Source organism: Symsagittifera roscoffensis, unplaced genomic scaffold, assembly GCF_963678635.1.
Source record: "Symsagittifera roscoffensis unplaced genomic scaffold, txSymRosc1.1 SCAFFOLD_381, whole genome shotgun sequence".
NCBI lineage: Eukaryota > Metazoa > Xenacoelomorpha > Acoela > Convolutidae > Symsagittifera > Symsagittifera roscoffensis.
In genome coordinates, this window is record NW_026971375.1 from 29,804 (window position 1) to 55,100 (window position 25,297).

A 25,297-nucleotide genomic window follows, 5' to 3' on the forward strand; every position below is an offset into this window, starting at 1 on the left:
CTTTTCAAATTTGAGCTCAAGACAACAATACCTTTCGAATGATATAAAAAAGATCCGTCAAAATTGACTAGTTAAAAAGTCGAAATTTGTCTGAAGAAAAAAAAACCCACACCGAGCACAAATATTTCGTTCTTTTCGTATCGCACATAAATTGAACTATTGGACCGTTATCTTACAACAATTAAAAAAGGGACTCACATTCCCTTAAGTTAAGCAAATCACGAACAAGAATTTTATAATTTTGGAAAAACTGCTGGATCTAATTCCAGCCGAAATAAAAAGATTCACTTGTCCTAAATTATTCAGTTTTCCAATATGACGAAAAGACAAAATAAACAATTAAGGATAACTCAATCTTCTTTATCGCTTGCTTTTTTTCAGATTATTCCTAGCAAGTCCTTTCTAGTGTTTGTCGAGAACTCACATAACTCAAAAATTGGCTCTTTTAACGAACTATTTATCACTGAACTTCTAGTAGAATTTCCAAAAGTCTGTCGTTCTCTCCCTCACGCTTGAATGACAAAAATTGAACCATTTGACCGTTGTTTTACAACGCTTAAAAAGGACTCACATTCCCTGAAAATAGGCAAGTTACGGACAAGAATGTTCTAAATTTGGAAAAAAACTGCTGGATCTAATTCCAGCCGAAAGAAAAAGAGTCACTTATCCTAAATTATTCAGCTTTCCGATATGATGAAAAGACAAAATAAAAACTTAAGGATAATTTCTTCTTCTAAGTAAATCTATTGCTTGCTTTTTGTTAGGTTAATTCTAGCAAGGCCTCTAACAAGAACAGATTAGCAGCTCTTTTCTAGTCCTTGTCAAACTTGATAATATGTATGCATTTTTGTAGGTATACTTTTGATTTTTACAGGTTTCAAAGTTTGTAGTTAACTACTATTTCCTCGAAAATAGAGGAATGCAACTCATTATAGAATTTACACTTTTTGTTTGTTACTTAAGAAGATGTTCTCACAAAAACGGACCCTAAGAAATTTGCTTATGTTTTACGTTGGGCCATGTGTAGGTTTTCTCGTGGCGGTCCTGTATTTCATCAGCAAATATGTTGATCTAGCTATCTGCACATTAAAAATACATTATACTGGATGATTTTGCAATCTGCATCTGTATAACGCTTATGCAGGCAAAAATTCCGACAACAATTCGATCAAGCTTTGCGCGACCCATGTTGCGATTTTGCGCGACTCATGATTCGCCTGTGTTCGACTCATGATTTGACCTTGTTCGACTCTATCGGCCCTGTTTGATTCATGATTCGACCCGGTTCGACCAATGATTCCACCCTGTTCGACTCATGGTTCGACCCTGTACTTCTCATGATTCGACCCTGTTCGACTCATGATTCAACCCTGTTCGACTCATGATTCGACCCTGTTCGACTCATGATTCGATTTTGTTCGATTATAGTGTTCGTTCGACCGTCTTAATTTGCGACGAAAATCGGACTCCGTTCGACCGAGTCGGTCGAATCATGAGTCGAACACCTCAGCCCGGGACGGTAATCCAAATATTGGGCGCAACCATTGAACTCTCCACCAAAGCCTATGAGGGAGTGGGCTAAGGCTGTAAACTACAGAATTGGAGTATATGCCTTCCTTGCTGCGTTTCTTGAGTAAGAAATTGTTTAAAATGAATGAAGTGCTGTAATTGCACAAGACTTTGGCTTGATCACAAGCTCGCGCAACAACGTAGTGCAAGTATTACTACGCGACCAGTCAGAAGCTACTGGAATTAAGTTTGTGAACAAACGAGATATCAAAAAGTTGGCTCTGTTAGAAGCAGTCACATGAACAAAGCGGTCAAATGCAGCTGTACACGCTGAGGTGCAGAAGAGTTCGCCATAAAAAAAACAGCGGGTAGACTTTAATTAAGGTCATTGACTCTGATAACTAAAACAAACTACGACGAACTTAGAATATTTTGTGTTTTTTAATCAAAAAGGTATGTACCACCTGAAAGCTGGCCGTTCTGATTTTTGGACTCTTCTCTACTTTGTGACTGGAAGCAGTTAGAAAAGATGAAGACAAAAAACTGACCAAACAAAATTTATTTATTCAAAAATTTAATAAACAGCATTACTAATTATTGCATCTTTTCTTTTAAAAGTTTTTTCCTAAGAATGTAATTGACGTTACGGCTGTACAACGACTCAGTTTTGAATACTGAAAATTCAAATTTTTTGGGTTTATCTGTATGCTGTAAGTGAAGCAAATCTTTTTAATAACGCAAGTTTCAATGACTTTTTGATAGTTTTGTTGGTTTAATTTAGTTATTTAACTTAATGAAACTTTATTATACTTAAATGAAATCTAGGAGCTGGTTGGCTATGATTCTTTATTTATCTACAGTGCTTGTGGAAACGCATATCTGGGAATTTTAAAGCCTGCGAATTTTTATTTTTCCTATTGAGTTAGGGCCCAACAGCGTTATCCCTCCAATCATAGTATTTTAAACTGGAACCCTACCTGAAACGCGCGGGTTAATAATGATGTAACTGGGGAACACGTGAAGTTTTTTTGGAATTGTTTTCATCTGATTTATCTAGGTTACGGATAAGGATGTAATGAAGCATGACAGATATACAACAGAGAGAAGAGACGAAGTATGTCCTCTGTGAAATGCAAGGTTTTATATTTTCAGGACAAAAACACGGTCTGCCGAGCACGTAAGCTTCGAAAAAAAAACGAAGAGTACTAAACTTTTTTCTAAAAAATTTATAAAATGCCAACAAAAACAGCAATGGGATTAGTACATTTTCCGCAAGACAAATACAAAGGTGTTAAGTTCATCGAACATTTGGAGAACCAACCAACCTTAAGTGGTCTCACAGAAACGTAGTTATCTGAACAATCGTAACAATTTAACTTAAGTTTAATTGCTTCACAGAACTATATGTATTCAATCTTCTCTGGTTCTAAAACGTTGGAGGTGTGGCTCGTTATGTACAAAATAGAATCAAGACTTTAGCAACAAAAAAATATAAGGACAAGTCAATACAAAATAATATCAAGCAATATTGGAAATCAAGAAACGAAAAAAGTCAATTGATAGGGTTGTCTACAAACCAAAATCATCTGCGACAAAACAACTCCTAACAAAATGGAAAACCGTTTTGACAGTATCGCTATTGGTCGATCAGATGAACATGTTGTTTGCGGCAATTTTAACTTGAATTTCTCCAAAACACGAGAAAACCTCACGTAGCACAAATTATGCAAGGAAAGAACTTTTTCCCGGAGAAAAGAAATTGGGCCAACAATGGAAACGGCAACTTGCAACCCTAAAAATAAAAGAGTTTTTTGCTGATCTATTTGAAACAACTTTTAATTATTGCTAAGAAAGAACTGTTATCCCAAGGGCTTGAAAGTTCCAATATTTTTACCAATTCAGAAAAAAGGCAGAAAAGGGGGCCGGAAAACTTCAGACCATTTTTCTATTATCCTTTAATTGGCACAATTTTCGAACAATTATTTTACAAGGATATCGCGATAAACGAGGCACAGCATCGCTCATGGAAAAAAAAGCTTGCAACAAACACTTATGCTTTTACAGTAACACAGTGCCCATTGGTAGATTTGAAAAAAAAAACTTCGATACCGTTAAAGATTCCGATTTACTTGAAAAACTCAGAGGACATTCAAACAAGATATACAAACACAGTATTTATAAGATCGTACGCAGTATAAAAAAAATACAAATCTTTGCTAACTAATGTTTTAAGTGGAGTGTCGCAGGGCTCATTTCTTGGTCTATTGCTTTTCAAACTACACATGAATGAGTTAACTGTCGACAAAAAACCTAAGCGAATATAGCTTACTTAATTATGCGCACGCTGCAACAGTTAACGATAGTGCAAATTCACATTGTTATCAATAGTACATGAAGCAGTCATGAATGAGATCGTGAAATGGCTGAGCCAACACCAACCAACACTAAATGGCCCGAGACTATACGTATCAAGATGGGAAAAACCATCACCTGTTAAACATCGAAATCTGTATTTCATTTAAAATCGGGGAAATCGAAAAAGTTCAACCTTTTGGATACTAGGGAGTATATAAAGATTTCTCCTCGTATAGATAAAATAATAAACAAATTGCTCCTTTTTGCAGAATGCTCCATCAAATGTGCAAATAGTTGAAACTGGCGCACTTTTTTGAAGCTTAAAAAACTTGCGTTTAACTGGTTTCACAATACGGGATACCTGATTAGGCCATTACAGACATAACATCAAACAAGTCACTTGAAACTAAAATTAAAAGAATAAAAGAATAACTGTGAAACTGGGGGAACATTTTTCCTAATATAAATTCTACAGTCAACCATAAGCGGTACTGAGATAATTATTTTGCAAAGTAAGCGCACCACAAACAAACAAAAAATCATTCCCAAACATTGAACAAACACCAAAGTAAAAAAGAGACTTCGCTTACAATATTAACTAAACCAATTCTTCACCTAGTTCTATCAGTTTTTTCAAATCGGCCAAATTTCTTCAAAACAGCAGCGAAAAATCAAATCACGCTTTAAACCATAATTTTTAAGAATTTCATTTTGGATAACGGGGTGTTCCAGATTTTTTCAAGATTGAAAAATCCAAAGCATGGAACGTATACAGTTTATTTGCTACTTTTTAGGATGTTTTTCTTTCGATTTCTGTAACTCGATCAAAAATTTGAGTTTTCGAGCAGCTTCATATCTTGCTATGCGCGCATAATGCTAGATTCACTTTTTTCTGCTTGAGGCGTCTGAAAACAGACCTTTAGATCTAATGGTGTCCTCTCAATCCATTTCAATCAATTTTTTGCTTATTTTTGTTTTGAATAAATTATCATTAGATTAGATTGGAAACAAATTTTTAATACTTTTATGTAAAGATTTTGAAAATTCTGTCGTTTTTGTGAAGCAGGAACTAGTTAGGACCCACTGAACGGCATTTAGAAAGCTCAGTGATATGCCGTGCGCGAGTAATAAATTTTGTTCAGACTTTCGATACGAAAATAACGAAATATTTGTGCTCGGGTGGGTTTTTTTTCTTCTTCAGACAAATTTCGACTTTTTAACTAGCCATTTTTGACGGAATTTTCTTGAATCATTCGAAAGCCATTGTTGTCCTGAGCTTAAATCTGGACAGATATTTCACCTGTGATTATTTTTCGTAAAGTTATAAGGGTTTAAACATTGCCGTTTTGGCCCACTTGGGACAATTAACTTGCGATATATTTCGCGCTATTAACGCGTAAGCGTAGATTTAATGCGTCTCAGAAATCGTTCCAAATTGGTTGAAAGAAGCTTCTTTGCCGTAATTGATTTGTTACAAGGAGCGAAATCTATTGTTTTATACTTTATATGGCGTGTGGGGGGATAATCTTTATAGAAAAATTTTCAAATTTTAGAAAAAAAGTTTTTCATTTTCTTTTGTTTCATTAATTTTTTATGTTATTACTGCTGCTCCATAAACCTTAAAAGGCAGTCGGAACATTCAGGGCTTCGCCCTGATACGAGCAGTCTTGTTATACTTTGCGTTTCAAAATAGGTGAGGAAGTAATGGACCAAGATATTTGGAGCAACTCTACGTCAGCTGAAATCATAATCACTGAATTAAACGACAGCCTTTCTCTGAAACATGTTGACTGCTATACGGCGATTGGAGCGAGTTGTACCAATGTAATAAGCATAGAGGTGAAATTTAACAATTCTATTGTTCTGCATGGCTTGATCGCAGGAGAATCCTACTCAATTGGAGTAATCTTAGAAAACGAAACTGGAGAAATTTACTACAAGCAAGCACATGTCTGTACGGGTAAGAAATACTGCTTTACATAAAATTAAGCTATCACCAAATTTCGTTTTGAGAGGATCCTGTGAACAAGGTCAGCTCCTACAGCTGTTTCATACTAAGTTATTAAAACCCCTATTAAGGACTAAATCAAACGCTTGGGTACACGAAAAAATTGTATCTTCTAACCTCAAATTTTGAACTCAAAAACCGTAGTTTTAGTAGAAAAACATTAATTAGAGACCTCAAAACAGTCAGGTGAAAAATTGTGTCGCGAGAAAATAAGTTGTACTTGTCTTCGAAACTGGGAACAACTGTCTCTATGTGTATTTTATCTACTCTCATAGAAATTTAATTATATTTTTTCTTCGGATCATTACGAGGCGAAACTGTGCACTGGATAGGGGCACAATTTGGTGTTTATAGGGCAATGGAATTCAGAGACAAGTTTTGGAACATGTTTGAAAATGTATGTGGACTCCACTAAAAAAAGTTATTTAGATTCTGCAAATGTTATCGGCAAGTTTTTAATGAATCCGCAAATACATAAAACATGATAATGTTGCCGTGTTTTAGTGATAAGTTTGTGCAATCCAAAACAGCAAAAAATATCAAAGAAACGTAGCAATGTTGCGAATTTCACAGCAAATTGTTTTCAACCTAATGCGGATTCCGCTTACAAATAACAAATTACTCAGTTTGGCCTCGTAATGTTGAATCTAAACCTAATATTTAGTCTCTTTTGACTTGATTTGAAAACAATTGAAGGTCAAAATCAAAATTGAAACGAACTTTCATTTTAATTGATGGGGGATTGAATCTACGATTACTTTGAGCACAACAATTCAAAATGGGATCATCGATGAGCAACATATTTTGTTCGAATACACTATGCAGCAAGCAATTTGATCCTTTTAAAAAGTTACCAGACAAAAATTTCATCCCTTGGTATTTATAGCGTGCATCGGGAGTAGGATTTTGATCAAAAGAGAAAATCAAATATGCATTGGCTGCTTTTCATAAATTATCAATTTTAAAGAGACACTTCCAGGGTTGACCAAAAATGCTTATCATACAATTCTCATTAATGGGAAATTTCTTTTCATACAATCCATACAATTCCATACGTACAGAAAATTGTATAAAATCTCTATAATAAACCTTTTCTCATAAATGGAAATTGTATGATAGGAGTTTTTCCATAAACCAAAAAGCTGTTTTTTGTTTCTAATTTCATTTTCTGAGAAATTTTGGGCTCTGTTTGCAACCAAAAACAAGGGACAATGACCTTGGTTACTCAAACCAATAAATTTTGGACGGTCTTGCATTTACAATGCTCAGAAAACGACCTGAAATGTCTTCGAGCTGTCTTTCACAAATGATACAACGAAAGTAACAACTTTTAATTTTTGGCAAAATTTTTCAAAAATGATTATTTTAAATTTTTGAATTTTCAGATTATCAGTCATTGATCAAGGCATACATAAGCACGCCATACAAACGAAGTAGCAATTATCAGCATTTTTGAAAAAAAAAATTTAAGTGAAACGAAAAAAGCCAAAATTATCGTAACCAGGGCTACGTTATGCAAACAAAAAATTAAATTTGGCATCCATAAATTTTTTTCGGAAAAGGTTCGTTTGCGTACAAAATTTGAATTGCGGTTGATAAAAAGAACAAAAAAAAATTGTGGCAAAATTGTATGGCAAGCATTTTCTCCATACACCGGATGTATAGAATTGTATGATAATGATTTTTGTTGTATGGAATTGTATTTTCGGTGTATGGAGGTCAACCCGGCTAATAATTGCAAGCTCATAATGCTCAGGTGGCAATATAGTGCGTCTCGAAAAACTTTTCAAAATGAATTGAAGCAAGCTATTTGGTCCTACTAATGCGTTACCAGACACTGCAACCCAATGGTGTACTTAACATAACATCATAACATGTAAGTTAAGGACAAGTGTTTAAAAAAAATGGAAAACAAAAAGTGAAAATTACTGTTTTATAGACGTAAAAAAGCAGCCAGAAATTCACGGACTCTCAGTAAAACGAGAGGTTTGATCTTTAATTTCAAAACTAAAAACTAGAATAAAAAACAATTAAGACAATAAATACAATAATGGATGCAAAATCAAGTAATTACTCTTCAAAATTATAATCTCATGTTTGGTCAGTTGAACCTGTACGGCGTTAAGCCAACGTTAAATATGAGCAATATGTCAGACGATTCTCAAGAACAGCTACTTTTACCAAGCTCACATTAAAGATTCCGTTTATCAAACCGTTCGGATTCTATATACACACGTTCATACATTGCGGTTTGGCATGGCGCAGTTAGCAGAGTTTTCGAAAACCTACTGAAAATCAATTCATTCTGAGAAAAGGATTTAGCTGAACCACCACTAGAGTGGTCTAAATAGGCAGCAAAGTTCGAAATGGCGGTATTTGCGAAAGACGGGATAAAAGTACGAAAACTATAAAAGACTAAACCAACACTAGTTGAACCGACATTACCTATTTACGAATTGGAAAAAACGGGGGAAACGGAAGCACAAAGAAAAAACCTTTAAGTCAGAAATCAAGAAAATCTAGTCGGTTGGGAAAACCACGTGCTTAAAGCTCAAGACAAAGGAGTTTTATGTAATTCTTTCCGGTGGGATGAGGCAGATGCAAAAGTACGAAGTTATATTTGTCTTTGTCTTGGTGCCGAGGGGCAACGACAGGTTCACTAAAAAGACCAGCCTTTAACTCAAATACTGTGACCACAAGAGCCCTAATAACACAATTTAGGAGGTATTTTCGTCACAAACATAGTCATAGCATTTGAGAGGTACAATTTCAATTGTAGAAAGCAAAAGAAAACAGAAACTCTTGAACAATTTCACGCAGACATAGTCAAACTAGTTAGGAGGGCCGATTGTGGAGATTGTCAGAGAAATGTTCACCGCACATATGCATAACGTGAAAACTGCAGAAAAACTACTAGTCCATACGCGAAATCCTCAAGATGCGTATGAATATGCAATACCCCGGGAAAAAGGTAATGAACATAGTCGCACTAAATCAAACAGGAACCAGTACATTATATCAACACACGTGGCCGTAGTAATTATGCTAACAACCAAGGTTCACAGAGAGGACGGGCCGGATTTCCAGGTCGACCATAACCACGTAGAACACAAATTATAAGAGGACAACAACAACTGAACGCAAACTTCAATAATCAGCAACAATGTTACAAATGTGGTCATCAATTCGGACAAAATCACTTACAATTATGCCCAACAAAAGATAAAATTTGATCAAAATGTGCCAAACTGGGTCATTTTGCCAAAGTGTGTCTCGATCAGGAAACGTTAATTATATGTGGATGGCAACGATGAGGAACAGCAGGAGGAAATCGAAACTGAGAATCACGAAACAGATAACGATCTAGTGGCAATCGCAACAGTTACATCCAGAGATGGCTGGGACAACTACCAAATAAGTTCTCAGTAATGGCAATTTCAGAAGCATTCGAAACTAAAAACACGGCCAATTTATCAGAAGATGATCCTAACGGACATATAGTAAAGCTAAAAACGAAAACAGACGAATCATCTAGTACATTATTAATAACGGCTAATTGCCACCTAGCAATCAGCATTCTGATCACCGCTGTCAGTGTTGTCTACCGATCAAAAATATTAACACTTTAAATCCAGTTTTTGACCGATAACTTTTTTGAAACTTCAGAATTTTTTTTAAGAACTCAGTCTCTTTAACGGAGTAAAACTTTTTCAAATCCGCGTTTAAAAAAAAACAATATGAGTTACGATTACTTAGCTTATCTTCAAACAGTTTTCTCAGAATAATAATTATCGAAATTAAAAGCATTTGAAGATTTAAGCCATCCTTTTCTCACAAAGTTATCATTTGGGAAACATTTACAAAAAATGAGAGAACATTATTGATTCTCAACCAAGTGCTACTTGGTTTAGATCTCCCTCTATGAAACTTTCAAAGTATTTTTTCTAGCTTATACCCGGTTGTTTTGCTCTCAAAGTACCAGTTTTCCATCAGCGCGAAATTACAGAATGTAGCCAAATCTATGAAACTGTCACATTAAACCATTTAATTCTACTGTTCAGAAAGTTTAATGTTGCTTTAGAAGAAGAAGAAGAAGAAGAAGTAGAAGACTAAAATTAGTTTTCAAAATATAGTTACAAATGTAGATTAGTTACTCATGTTTCCATATTATGAGATGAAAAATTTACTTCAATAAAATCATCAATTTGGGAATGAAAATGTGAAAAGTAAGAAGATATATCTGTACACCCGTAAAAATTGAATCGGGTAAATTTATTAAAACATTGTCAAACTGAACACATAATTGAAAATCAATTCTCAAAACTGAATTCACGCCATGTCTTTGTATACGTACATATAACAGTAGACTTAGTTTCAGTAATGTAGAACTCTTATAATTTTTTTCTTGAATGTTGATGAGGTAAACAAAACCAAAATTTCGTAACTTACTCAGCAACGAATTCCATTATTTTGACGTCAGATGAAAAAAAAACGTTTTTGTAGAGAAGCAGTTGAACAGTACTTATCAAACATTACTTGCGTTGTTCGTTGAATTATTCTGTAATTCGCTTTCGGTAGAATCAATGCATTTTAAAAGCAAGCCTTATATTAGTAAGATACTGATATAATTAAGAAACACCTTTCCACTAATTTTTTTTCATATCTCCGACAAACGGTTTACTTTTTTGTAGTGCGGCAAAAGATTACAATTTTGATTTTAAAAATGTACCTTTCAAAGCCCAATTTAATTGCTTTTCTGAGGACATCATTAAAGTTGAATTCATTTGCTGCAAAAACATTGCTGCAAAAATAAATGACTTAAAACTAAACAATGAAGCAAAGCAATCAAACACACTGTGGGAAGTTTGTTGTCGAATAGTATCTATCTTTTAATTCAGGGGTGATTTTTTGCAATATTTTTTTCTTTGAGATCGAAATAAAAGATTCGAATAAAGAACTTGCATTCAGTTTTCTTTGTTACGTATTTCTCATTTATGATAGGCTGATCAGTTTCCATTTTCTGTTTATCGTTTTTTGTGCTAAAAAGTTTAATTCTGATTTTTATGCAACCAAATTCAACTTAGTCTCGGCAAAAAATTTAGTGATTTCGAGCAAGGAACTTTGTAACTGATATCACTCATCATTTTAGTAAAAGGTGTGATGCAAATATCAAACAGTCGTATGTATGTTGCACCAAAGTATATTCATGAGATATTCGTTTTTGTATATCATTGATGGACCCAGTACCGTACCTTTTGGCACACCTTTTGTAACTTCAACCCAGTCAGAAAAACTTCCATTCACATTTACCCTAAGTATTCCGTTATTTGAGCCAGAAGAATTTTTTCAAAGATTTCGAAAAACGCATATGTTTTTGAAATTCTGCGATAATTTTTTGGATCTAACGGGTTCTCTTTTTCAAATAAGGGTGTGACATTAGCTTTCTTTAGTTTCAATGGATCAACCTTCTCATCTATTCAGGAAATAATAACAAAAACAAGGTGGGTCAAAATTATTAGTTGGCTGTTACTTATTGCCCAAGCAGGTACAGTAGAGGTTCCCAGAGGCTTTTTGACATTTAATTTTCAAAGCATTATTTCAGTGTTATGTGCTGAAAATGAGAAAGTTGAAGTTCAGGCTTAACTGGAATATAAGATTGCGACTTAACAGAGCCAAAAAACTCGCCTAATTTTGAGAATAAATAGTTAAAATGATTTGCAACTTTTATATTTCATTCTGAGTTACCATTTCATTGAATGACTTTTGTATTGCCGGAATTCTGCTGCTGCTTGAACAGTAACCACGAACCTGGTTGTTAATTTTCCATTTTTGCTGAATAGTGTTCCGAAGTGAAAAGACACTTAGCGATTGCTTTTCTCGTTTATATTTAATTATGCTGGCCACTTGTTCACGGCAAAGACGATAGACTTGGCAATTATCTTCAGTATTTTGATTTCGATAAACTAATTGCGATTCTAGCTTACTTTTCAAACTTTCTTTGCACTCTGAACCAACCCAATTTAATTTCAGCTTATTTTCAGTTTTAAAATTGCTGATGTTTTTTTATTGGCGCATGTTGGTCAAGAGCAAAAGAAATTGAAATTATTGTCAATGAAAACACGTTTTGTGCGTCTAAGCTGTGGTATAACTCAAACCAATAATGAGCCGAAAGAGTTTTAAAGAGTCTGATTTACGGTAGTTATCTTTGTTGAAAGTAAAAAGAGTTTTGGCAAAACCTTTCCACATTTAATATTTGTCAGGCAAAAGGTTCCGTTTTATAAGAATTATCAAAACAAAATTTCGGAGTCAATTTTTTTTTGGTATAAACAAAAAAACATCACCAACTTGTACTTTTATCAAAGATTGTCTCAATTCCTCAACAACTTTGTTTACCTACTTGATTTTCTGATTACATTTTGAAAACTCAACTGAACAAATTTCAGTTTTTTTTTGCATTCTTGGAACACACTTATAGACAACTTCTATTGTTTCGTATAGGCCTTCACTCTTGGTGCAAGTAACAAATTGTTTTTGAGAGAAGGAGTCAGTTGGGGTGATCTCCGCTCATATTTTTTCAGTTTTACTATGAAAAAAAACTTCCGGGAGCTGAAATATACCAGAAATTTTTTCGCTTTCTCCAATACTTCTATTTGAGATATAGCGATTAAAAACGCGGCACAAAACAAATAAAATTTAATTATTTAGCATCACAGATTGGTTTAAAAAATTCAAACTTATACGCCAAATACTTATCGAAGAAAAAAAACACAAAAAAACTAGTTTCTGAGAGGCCTTGCACTGTTTAGAAAAAAAATAAGCATATCTGCGGTTTTCGGATCTAAATTAGATAGTTTTTGGGGTTTAAAATGGTTCGGGTTGTTTTTTTACAAGAATTCGGTATTATTGAAGAACTATTAAAAGAATCTCTAAAGTTTTGCAGTAAAAATTCAACACTTGTATCAAAAGGATGCAGTACGTCCGAAGTAAGAGCATCATTATTCTGGTTAAAAACCTTGTTAATGTCTAAAGTACAAACCTTACATCGCCTAAATCTTTCAAACTTGTCGAAATAAGTTAAAATACTGCTAATTAGGTTTCTGTACATTTGCATCAAAATCTTTTCTAAAAGCTCCTAAAGGAGTTACACTAAAGATTGAGACTGTTTGGGGGGTAAACGATTTACGATTTAATGAATAGATTAATTTCTCTAAATTTTCCACAGATTCTTCTGCATCGCATGTGCTTGAAAGACAGTAAGTTATTCCAATCAATGTACTTACGTGTTTGAAAATGCGAGGTTTGTAAATTTTCACCCGTTCCACCAGTACAGAAATTTTGTGGCCTCCAAATCCTCTCGATAATATAATTTCTGATGTTTGTTCTCCATTTATTTCGTTCACTATAGATACTTTCAGTAATAATCCGCGGTGTTCATCCTCTCTTGGTTTTTTTTGTACAATTTTTTCGTGATCTTGGTCATTTATTTCTTGGCCGCGTTCATTGATTTCGACTGGTGGGTTTAACTAATTATTTCTGGTATTTTTTACGTTTTTTTTGCTCCATTTTTTAAAATTTTGTCTTTATTTTCTGAATCTTTCGAATTACCCGTATTTTTTGTTTTTTCCAGATCAACAAATTTGTTACCTTTTTCTTTTTTCTTGGTTGACGTCGATAGGCTTTCGATAATTTTTTTGAAAAAAAATAATGTCTTCCGTGGCGTTTTTATAACTCTCCTATTTCAATTTGATCTTAAATTTTTGGTAAGTTTTGAGGTCAAACATATTGGCGATTAAAAGAAGAAGTTAAAAATAAAGCGTTAAAATAACCAACCGTTCACTAAAAAAAGTCAGTCGCTGGCAGTTTTTTCTCGTTTTTCACCTTATTTTTTTACTTCAATTTTTTACAAAGTAGTTGAGCCAATTGCTTTCAGTCGATGCAAATAATTTGATGAGTTCCTAAGTAACATTTGACAAAATGATATTTGAAAAAGTTAAAGAATAAAAAAGTAGAAGTTGAGTTTTTTGACAACTAAGGCATAAAAACTTGCCAAACTAATTCCTTAGTGATCTATGAATGAGTTATCAAAAAAATTTAATTTGACAAAAGTAGCGAAAGTAGTTGGGAGTTTCAAATAAATTGAAGCTTTTTAAAATTAAATCATTTTCATTTGTTTTAGTCCCAAGAGGTGTGGATCTTTCTTACATCTCGATAAAACAACAGTCGGACGTGGTTTATTTGGGAGCATCAACTCAATCTGACATAAAATCTGTCGATGGAAAAATCGATGGGTTCAGAATTAAATCAATCACTCCTGTCGCCTCAGTGATGTTTCCAGCAGGACTGGATAACGCGTCTGCAGATGGAGCAATAGCAGTGAAATTTCCTCCTGCCGATATTTTTAGAATTCAAGTCGCGAGTTACATAGAAGGTTGTGAAAATGTCGAGTCTTACGAAATTGCTACCTTCGAGTACTGCTCAGGCAAGTTTCACCTTTTTCTTTCTGATAAAAAAAACAGTTTATATCAATGCTACTTTGTCAATGTTTATTATTCTACAAATTCTGCCTTTGAATAAGTATCATGTGCTATCTATCGGATAACTTAATATTTTTATGCTTCGATTGGTTAGAATCAAATCAAGTGCCGACGTAAGATTTTCTCGGGGATGCAGGGATAAAAAAAATCAAAAATTTTGTCGTCCTTTACTGAGCTCTCCCAAATCCCTATAAGGACCCTAGTTTGACCTTTCTGCTCCGCAGGTAAATGTTTGAACAGCAGGCCAAAAAAAGCATTTATAGGCACTTTTTGAAAATGTTGCCCAAAAAACCGCGTTTTTTCGGCGCGCGCTCCCCCGTCGAAGTTAGTAAAAACTGGCGCCAAGGTGTCTGTAGAAAAATTTCAGGGTTAAGGGGGACACTTAAGGTCGGCAAGGGGTCGATATTAACCCCACCCCCCTAAGTCCGCTACTAGCTAGTTATATAATTTTGCACTTCAATGACGAAATAATTCCTACAGACGTTTGATAACGTTTTTACTCCAGAACTATTTCTACTTTGAAAGTAGCAGTTTTGTCAAAAAGTTTTGTTCAGTTACAAGATTTTGTTTGATAACCATGGCCTTGAAAAACTTCACCAGTGGTACATTTCGCAAAGTTTTATGCAGTACATTTTTTTCTTACCCTTTCTGAAAAATATGTATGGGAGAGATTACATTCACATGTGACACCTATAATATGGATAATAATTATAATACTAAAAAAACTTATGAAAAAATTTTTTTCGCAATCCTCTGATACCTTTAATTTTAACAGAAAGGTATTTTTTCATTAAATTTTTGAACAAGGTAACAAGTTTGATTTTTGGTTGTAAATTAGGATTTTTAAGACTCTGGCAGCTAGTTCTTTGCATGTTTTCTTGTTCAATCGGCTATGAGTATTACATGTAAAAAAAAAAATTTGTTTCTATGCAGCTTAAAGGAGCTATGCAACTTGAAAGAACTAGTCATACTACAGCAATCAAAAAAGTTTTCATAGAATATATTTTTAAATTAATTCTGTTGTCAAAAGTTTATTTCTTCGTGTAAAACAAAGGCTCTTTCAATTTTTGAACATCGAAAACATGTTAGATTCGATTCTTCAACTCAATTGCTTATTGGTTTGGTTAAATTATAAGCTTGTAGTTTTATGTTATTTGGGATAAAACTAGAATCCGAACAATTAATCCGATTTTTTTTGGAAACCGAACTTCATTTGAATTTTTTTTATCTGTGTTCAGTTGTTGTAATAAGGTTCGACAAGATAAAATGACGAATTCCTCGAGCGTTTTGTTTACTAGTGCAGAAAACTTGAATTTAATCCCAAAAAAAATTGCAGGATTTAAAAATTTTGATTTCGTGATTATGATGAAAAATTGCGTCTACTTTACCTTCATAGATTGCAAAGAAGCTATGATTTGCCGTAGAATTGTTTTTTTTGTTATTCAAAAATTAAAGTTTTCCAATTCAAATAGTCTATTTTGCTGCTTGTTGAAATTCTTTACGAGAAAAGCGATCAACAATTTTGAGAAACTCATGTTTTAAATTTTTGTAGAAAATTTCGAAATAAGATGAAAAATACTTATCAAGAACCAAATTTAATCACTGTGGACCCCTCTCCGTTACAAACACTGTAATATAATGTGCATGGCAGCATTAAAGGAAGATTTTTTTATTTGGAAGCCAAACTGCGTGTTTTTTCAAAACTAATTTTACTTTTTATATCTATATTTGATTGTTTCAAAAATGTTCTTTCCTCTCACGTCAAAGATTTTGGCAATTACTTTACCCCTACTATGCTTTTTAAAATCCTGAACTGCAGAAGTTTATGTGTTGATTATTTTGAGCTCTTTGAAAACTTAATCAAGGCAGTAGCTTTTTTACCTCCCAAAAATTCGACCGTCCGGGAAAATTTTTGTCTAAAAGTTAGTGCGAACTCAAAAATTGTTCTTGCAGAGAGTATATCAAATCCTAGGCATGTAATAATACTATTTTTGTTCTTGTTTTAACCCATCTCAAGGAAAGCTCAATTTAATGTACTTGCTTTGTCAAAAAGATTAGTTAGTTGTTCACAAGTAGACAATTTTAATGACTTTTTCAAAATATGGCTATGTCTTTGTATTTGCTTTGGATTAAAACGTTTTTATCAATATATCGTACCTTCATGTTTGTTAAATTCTGAAACATTTTCAAAGGTCTATCTGCAAGAATTATTGTTTTTTTTTTGCTAAAGATTTTACTTGCATCTGGGTGTTTATGTGTTGAAATGCTGAAAATTTATGTTTTTCTTGATCATTTGCTTTTTGTTCCGACTTTCGATACAAAAGTAACGGAATATTTGTTCTCGAGTGGGTTTTGTTTTTTCAGACAAGTTTCGACTTTTTAACTAGCTATTTTTGGCGAAATTTTTTTATATCATTCGAAAGGTATTGTTGTCCTGAACTCAAATTTGGAAATATATTTCACCTGAGATCGTTTTTTGTGAAATTATAGGGGTTTAAAAGTTGCCATTTTGGCCAATTTGGGACAATTAACGCGCGATATATTTCGCGCTATTAACACGTAAGCGAGATTTAATCCCTCTTAGAAATAGTTGCAAATTGGTTCAACGAAGCTTATTTGCCATAAATGATTTGTTACAAGTAGCAAAATTTTTTTGATTCGATGTTCTTCATCCAAATGTTTGGTTTAGAAAGATGAAATGTTCGTCAACTTAAAAAAAAAGTTCAAAAAAAATTTTATGCATCTGTTTATTGGTAACTGATAGACCAGTCATTGCGTGCAGAGTCTTTATTATAATTTGATCGAGAACTGTTTTCCATTCTTTGAACAACTTTGTCATGTGTCATTAAAGATAGTTAGCCTACCTAATTCCTGGATTCCTGAGCAAAAAAATTATCACTGCTTGTTGGAGACTCGTGACAACTGGAATTTTATTTTTGGTATTTTGAGCAGAACCAAGGACACATAAGCGGGTGCCAAGTGTCCGATCTTTTGGAATTATTAAAAACGAAAGTTTTTTTGCTTCAAAGTGTTCAATTTGAATAGTTCCTCGTCTAGCACAAGCTTTATGATCTCTCAAAGTCAAAATCTGGTATAGAATGACGTTTCTGACTTTAATTTAGGTTTACTTTATTGGGACCAAAAATCAGACTTTTCATCAAAAAAAGAAAAAACTATAGCACAGAAAAAAATTGACTTTTTCCCAATCGGGTGATTAAAAAAACTTAAAAATTGTTTTTCTTATGTCAGCCGTTTTAACAATGTAATGTTTAGCAGCCAATACCACAACACCGTTCCTTTTTAAAATCTTTTCGTCTTTGCTCTACATTACATGCATATAAAAAGTAAAACAAACAACAGGTAACGAGCTATCTGTTAACTGAATTTCTTTTAATTAATCTTCAGCTACCATTAAAAATTGCATACTTTTTATAGTACAAAAACAGTTGTTCCAATTTTTTGGCACACTGTCAGGGTCTTTTGAAACAGTCAAATATTTGCCTTCAGAGGAGCAGTCATGCTCTATGTGTTTTTTCGGCTTTTTCATTTTTTGTTCCGACAATTTGAACAATTGCGAGAAACTTTGTATTAGGCTGTTTTTGCCTATTCTTTTTCGTTATCGGTTACCAAAATCAATCATTGGAGAGATTTGAGTGATATATCATATCAGAAATCTTTCAATATTGATTCGAACGACATTTAGAAAAATTCAAAAAATTTCTGCATGTATCGAGAAAAACCGGTTTGAATTTTTTGACTTTTAGGTTGAACTTGAATTAGTGAAGCGAGCGAGCTATCAAGCTTAGTTTTGCTTGGTTTTAGATTTTTACAATAGCTTATTTATGCTTATATTCATTTTATTTGAGTTAAATTAGCTCCGGAGGTTTTTAATGCCATTTTTTGCCAATTTTGATTTTTTGTTGTTTTTCTAGTCTTGTTACTTCAAAAACTGTTGTACTGTTGTCCTGTAACTTCAAGAAACGTTGTCCTATCTTACTGCGACTGTCGAATATGCATACATTATAACTTGATGTCAGATTCTTTTTTCACACCACGCAGAAAATTCTACAATTTTTTATAATAAAAAAAATCGTAGATTTTTAAAGACTATGGTCGGAGCATTGTGTGATACTTGCACGCTATCCTTGTATTAATATGGCAATACAGTAGCTGAATCGATTTCAACAACAAGACGGCTCGTATCTGAGCAAAATGCTGATTGTTGCGACTGCCCTTCATTTGCCAAATTTTGAGTCGTATAAAGAATTAATGAGACGAATTTGCTTGATTTCAATTTGAAAGATTGCTTTGTACAACGTTTTTTTGTTCAAAATTATGTTTGTTGCTTTGCTCTCAGCATGGTTGATTAGGTCATCAAAGTATTGAACGACCAGATTCCCCAAAACTTTTACGGGAAGTTGGACTGAAAAAAGACAGCCCCACTATCTATATTTTTCGCCCTCTGCAAAAATATGAACAATAAGGATCTTTCTTGCTTTTCATAAAAAAAAACAAAGTTTTCGTTTAACTTAGTTTGATTTTGTTTCGTGGTAAGTTTAAGCTTCTAAAAGGGACTTTTTGATGCAAGACTTTAGCAAGTTTTTTTAAGAGTTTGATTTATTGATGAGATTATATTTTGTAACTGTAGACATCCTTAATATAATTACCTATTTAAATTGAAAAACTGAAGCGTTTTTTTTTTACCAGCTTGTTTTTTGTTGGTTTGAAATTTCATCGCGTTTCTGATTTCTTGCCTATTCCCAGATACAACTTCACTCTATAAAAATCTGAAATAGAAGCAAAAATGTATTCTGTGATTAGTTCTATAACATTACCAATTTTCGCGAGCCTGAATTTAAAAAACTTCAATTGCGAAACCATTTTTTTTTACTTTCAAATAGACACTAGCCATACGACTCAATTTTTTTGTATACTTTTCGTGACACTGATACAACTCTATCCTGAACCTGATTTGTTTTCATAAATTGGATAGCTGATCTTCAAAATAAACAAATCTTTTTGATTCCATCGTTTCCTATTGTACAAAATTGAAGAGAAAAGATACACATAAATTTTTGAATTTTTCCTTGATTTCAACCAGTCTGAACTTTTGCTTGAAAAACTTGGCTGAAATCAAGCAAAGGTTGAGCCTGGTTGAACTCAAAGAAAAATTCAAAGATTCTTGTGCAATTTTTCTTTTTAATTTTGTACATCAGGAAACTGTGGAATCAAAAATAATTGCTATTTTAAAGATCAGTTATCCTATTTATGAAATTGTTCATTTGACAGTTTTTTCATTTTAGTTTTGAAAAAAAAGTTGAAATAATGAAAAAATGTTCCTTGAAATTGAACTTAGTAATAAAATATTCCGATAGTTTTTGCGCTATTTTAATAGAATCAATATAAAACAAATGTAGACGAACGACTCTTAGCTACTTGCTAGCATATTAATCGATGAAACTACGGTTTTTAATTAAACTGCGGATAAATTGGAACCAAATTCATCTAATCACAGATATTTAGGCCCCGAACCGGTTCTGAACCTGCAACAAATTCCTTCCGATGAATTTGCCATTTTGTTGTCGTGGGATGAACCCGCCGACACCCGACGAATAAGGCCAGATGGTTACGAAATTACAATTACAACCTTAAGTGGGAAGACCCTAATATCCACGTGGCTACTAGCTTCGACTCAAAACAATCAGACTGCCTACACTTTCGATTCATCGTCGATCAAATCTCTACCAGTTGCCACTGAATTCATATGTTCAGTGCGCACTTCAATTCCAAACCCCTGTCAATCAAAAGACGAATTTCAAGAAGTGTTTTACGATTTCAATGTCAGCACTCGAAATATAAGCTGCAAAACTCGAGGTAAAATATTTACGATCTCTTCAATAATGCTCTCAGTTTATAATTTTTTTTTTTCGTATTGGTATATGAATCTTTTTCAGAAGAAAATTCCTGGATTCCGGCGCTTTCATAAATGAACGTAATAAAAACACTTATGTAAGTCGCCTTGATGATTTTTATATGATTTTTTTAATGTTGTAAATCTTTTGGGGTTTGATTTAACTTTTAAGTTCAGTAATGTTCCTTCGTTAAATGGACGGCAAATGGCACTCTGTCTATAACTAAAGCGCAAATGGAGCAAAAAAATGTGAAAAACTCAAATTTGAAAGTGGATATTACTTAGATTTTTTAGCGAATAACCAAAAAAGTTAACTAATAGTCCAGTTTGCTCAAATTGGTTGTTTTATTTAAAAAAATAATTCTCATAAAGTTTTCTTAAATTTCGAAGAAATTTAATGCCACCCACTTTTTTTCGCTAAAAATCGAAAGTTAATTTATTTAAAAACCAAGTCGGTTTTTCTTTGCTTGCGTTCATCGTCAATTATTGGAGTTGGTGCAATAAAAAAGCGGATAGTCAACAGCGAAATTGAGGGGGAGGTTGAGTGCCCCTCTCAGGAATTCTATAGACCCTTGCCAAGCAAAGGGTGCCCCCTTTGGTACTATTTGCTACACGAGTTATGATATGACCTATCAACACAAAATTGTTCTGACGCCCCCATTGTTTGTGACCAGAAACTACTTAAAAAAGGGCAACAAAATAAATACTCTTCCGAAAAATAAACATTTTCTGATTAGGTTTTGGCGGCAAAGCACAAGAACCCAGTTTCACTTTCTTCAGTCCTACATTAATAATTCTCCAATGGAAAACACCGGATGATTTTTTGAACCAGTTTGAAGATGACTACTACTCAATTCTTCTCAACGGGAAAGAGAAGCATTCCGTCGCGCCAATTTCCACAGGTCGGTTGAATAACGGTTACAACATGAACACAACTCTGTAAAATTGGCAAATAAATCATCGCGATGAGAAATGGCATTTTCCCAGTCCAAAATTTTTCCAGGAAACTGAAATAGAGATTTTTTATGAAAACTTTTTATTAAAGTATATTCAACGTTTATCGTAAGATTTATCAGGGAAAAACAATCTTATCATCTCACACTTATTAATGAAACTTGGTATAATCATTTTTTCTGCTTCTGTTAGTTTATTTTAAATTTTCTGCTAATTCAAAATTCTAGCCTTAAAAGAACAAGACTGCTCGCATATCAGGGCAAAGCGCTGAACGTTCCGACCAGCCCTTATTCATATCGAACGGTTTTTGGCAAATTTGTTTTATGAAAAACAATAAACTTTGGACAATATCAAAGATCATGTGTGAAAACTTCCATCGCACGAAACTAATACGACCGACTAGCTTCAATTCAATTTGGAACGATATTGTTGTGCGGTATGTAGCGCCACGCTTAAATAAACTTCGTTACGCTTTCAGGATTATAGAAAAATCTACAAAGCTTGCATAAATTAGTCCAGAGCATGACCAAACGATTTTTCAAACTCCCAAAATTTTGCAAAAAATAATCGGAGGTAAAATATACCAATATATTTGTAATTTGGGAGTCAATATCTTCATTGGGGCATTAGAATGTTTTTACTCAAAACTATTAATCCGATCGCCGAAAATTCACTGATTAAAAAACCACACCAAACATAAATATTCTGTTTTTTTCGAAGATCGAGAAAACAAAACAAAACTGCTCGTATCAGGGCAAAAATCTTAATGTTTTGACTGATTTTTATATTATAGGGGGTATTGTTTGTTTGAACCATTATGAAGTTTGACAAAAAAATGCAATTTTTGAGACTTTTTGAAAACCGTACCCCACACGTCAAGTAAAGTACAAATCGTGCGATACTTGTCCTAAATTAGCCAAATTGGCAATCTTTAAGACCTACTTACTATACACAAAATAATAACAAGTGTAATATTTGTTTGAAGTTGAACTCAAAACAACAGCTGATATAAAAAGATCCGTCAAAAATGGCCAGTAAAAAATTCGAAAATTATGGAGAAGAAAAACCCATCCCGAGTACAAATAATCCATCACTTTTTCGAAAGACGGAACAAGACGGAACTCAGATCTCAAATCAATTTCAGAAGCAGCAATCTCAACGCTGGTTTTATAAAGATTTTATTGAGGGTAGATATATAAACAAACTGAAAAAAATTGAATCATACGTGTTTGAAGTAAATTGATTCTAACAAGACTTCTCATATTTAGAAAAAATGTCAAAAACAGTCGGTTTTGTTATTCTACACACTATGTAAAATATTCAAGTGATTTATTTAGCCTCTGGTTAAATGTAATCCAAAATAAATTGCCTACTACGCTAAGCCTTAATATAAAACTAGTTGGCAAATAGCAAACTGTGATGGATGTAATTTAAAACACATAAGCTTTTGCAAAAAAAAATCACTTCTGAAATCTCATATTAACTTCAAGTGCCAGCACCAACAACGATGGCCATTTATGTGGATATTATCTGCTTATTCAATTAGCTTTGAAACTGGTTTACGTCTGCTGCAGAACTAAAACTCCAAAAAGTCTAAATTTCAGTTTAAAAATCATCTTTAAAAAACTGCACTTGTAAAAATGACAAAAGGAGAATTTGAGTTTAACGTTCGCAAAAAATGATTTACCGTTTTCAGAGGCGGATCTAGAACTTTCTTGATGAGACGGAATTTGTCGACTTTTTGTTGTTCGACGATATGATTTTTCATGCTCCAGGCAAACTTCAGAAAAAAGGAAAAAAGGTCCTAAATTTTTTGAAGGTCTTGTTTGGAAAATGTTCATTAAAAATTTCGCTCTTTTGAAGGATCAAAAGTAGTATATGTGGCACCAAAGGTGTCTTTAAAAAATTTTTAGGTTTGGTCTGCAAAAACTAGATTTCAAAAAACAATATCAAAGGGGGACTCTTTGGTTGCTGAGGAGGCTGAATCGCTGAGTTGAAGCGTCTTAGTATGAATCCAGTAAGCCAGGGCTTTAACGCAGTTTATATCAAAAACAATTGCCTTGTCTAAAAATGGATTTTTGTTCCGACTTTCGAATAAGTGATGGAATATTTGAGCTCGAGGTTGCTTTTTCCCTAGATCAATAGCTAATTTTTTCTAGACATCCAGCCATTTTTGACCATATTGTTTGATTTCATTTGAACGGTATTGCTGTCCTGCGCTCAAATTTTTTTAAAAAAATTTGTAAAATTATGGGGCTTATAAGATTGCCAATTTAGAAAATTTGGGACAATTAACGCATGATTTATTTCGCGCTGTTATACATAGGCGGAGTTTTAATCCGTCTTAGAAATTATTCCAAACTGAACAAGGGGTGTAGCGCGGGACATGAGGGCTAGTGAACCGTGATAAAGAGGATGAACGTGCAGGAAAATGCAAAAAGTAGATTAAAATTGTTTTTGGAAATTTTTTTGTTCAAATCTATGAGGGGTCGAATTTTTTTGTAGATATGTCATGAGAGAACGTCATGACATGAGAGAAGCATATCTGTGCGGGGTCAACGAACAAAAAAATGTTAAGAAAATGTCTTTCGAGAAAGTCCAGATGTCAGTCAAAACATACCGAAATGACGTCAACAAAGTCAAAACATACCGAACTTTGGTCGAGAAAATCGAGAAAAACCAATTTTTGGTCCCGAAATTTGACCCGGGTAGTTGTATTCGATACTTTGCTGTATGCAAAATCTATTACTTTGTACTTTACGAAGTCTGTGGGGATGATTTCCAGAAAACAAATAGGTTTTTTTTAAGTCAACACTAATCCATCGACCTTAAAAGACATTTGAAGCATTCAGGGCGTCGACCTGATACGAGCAGTCATGTCATAATTAAAAGTGAATTTCTTAATGTCAGAAATTAACAGATTTTTTTGATCATAGTAGATTATAGTTCTTCTTTGTACAATAAGTAGTTCAACAAATCGATCAGATTGTCTATGATTTATGCGTTTTTTTTCCGAACAGATGACCTCAAAACAAACAATTCCTCAAACTTGACACATCACCTCCGAAAAAAACGGAAAATCGACGTCATAAAAATCAGTGCTTGTGATTCTTACTCATATTTAAAGCTTTTCTCACAATCAAAAAAAATTTTTAGCAAAATTGCAACTTTCGATATTTGTTTTTAAAAGTTTTATTTTTTCAAGCTGAATTCTTATAACAGATAAAAGTATAAATTTCAAAGCTTGATGCGGTATACTAATTGTCACGTGCACAAAACTTTGTTTTAGCAAAGTTTTTATATTTCAGTTCTAAGTGTCGCAGTAACAATCGAGCTGTGTACCTCCCAAAATGTGACCATTGTGCCAAGGCGAGAAGGACTGGCTGCTCAAGTTGCAGAAATCAGCGTCAGGAACTGTACGTTTTTTAAATAGACCAATATCAGTAGTTTTTGTATCATTGAGTCCCAGAAAAAATCAAAATAATCCAAAAAACATGATCAAAGCTTGTGTTTTTCAAAAAAAAAGAATTGCCTAAAGAACATCTATTTTTAACAAACGACATGCTTTCCAAGTTTGCTTTTAGTTGATTTTGATCTGAGATGAAGTCATTACTTGAATGACATCGAGCTTCTATTACTTATTCAATATCCACTTTTTGAGTAAAATTTGCAACATACAAACTGGGAAACTGGGCTATTCTTAGCGGCAAGAGCTCACTGCGGCAAGAGCTCACTTAGGCATCCGCTTTCTGAAAAGCTTTCATACTGACCTGTGGGTGTTTTGGAGGCCATAGAAACATGGATCGTTTGGTAGAGGCAATAACCAAATACTGAAACTTTTCAAGAAGATTAAATAAACCGAGAACGAGGGCCTTCGACATGCGAGTTTCGAAACTATAAGCATTTTCTTAAGTGAAATTCTGACAAAATTTATCCTCTCACTCAATCAAAACCATGTTTGATCGAACAAATCATAGGACCAGTTGATAAAGTTTACTACTAACTTTTAGAGCTCTAAATACGAGA

At 33.5% G+C, this 25,297-nt stretch overlaps 1 protein-coding gene across 1 annotated transcript; it reads left to right on the forward strand.

The window, feature by feature from the left end:
• Nucleotides 1-5,565: 5,565 nt before the first annotated feature.
• LOC134856343 (uncharacterized) lies at nucleotides 5,566-21,219 on the forward strand (the record flags this gene model as incomplete). Its single annotated transcript, XM_063872696.1, has 4 exons — nucleotides 5,566-5,824; nucleotides 14,049-14,351; nucleotides 19,930-20,280; nucleotides 21,055-21,219. Coding segments are annotated over exons 1-4 (1,075 nt in total), but the record flags the coding sequence as incomplete, so codon positions are not given.
• Nucleotides 21,220-25,297: the final 4,078 nt, after the last annotated feature.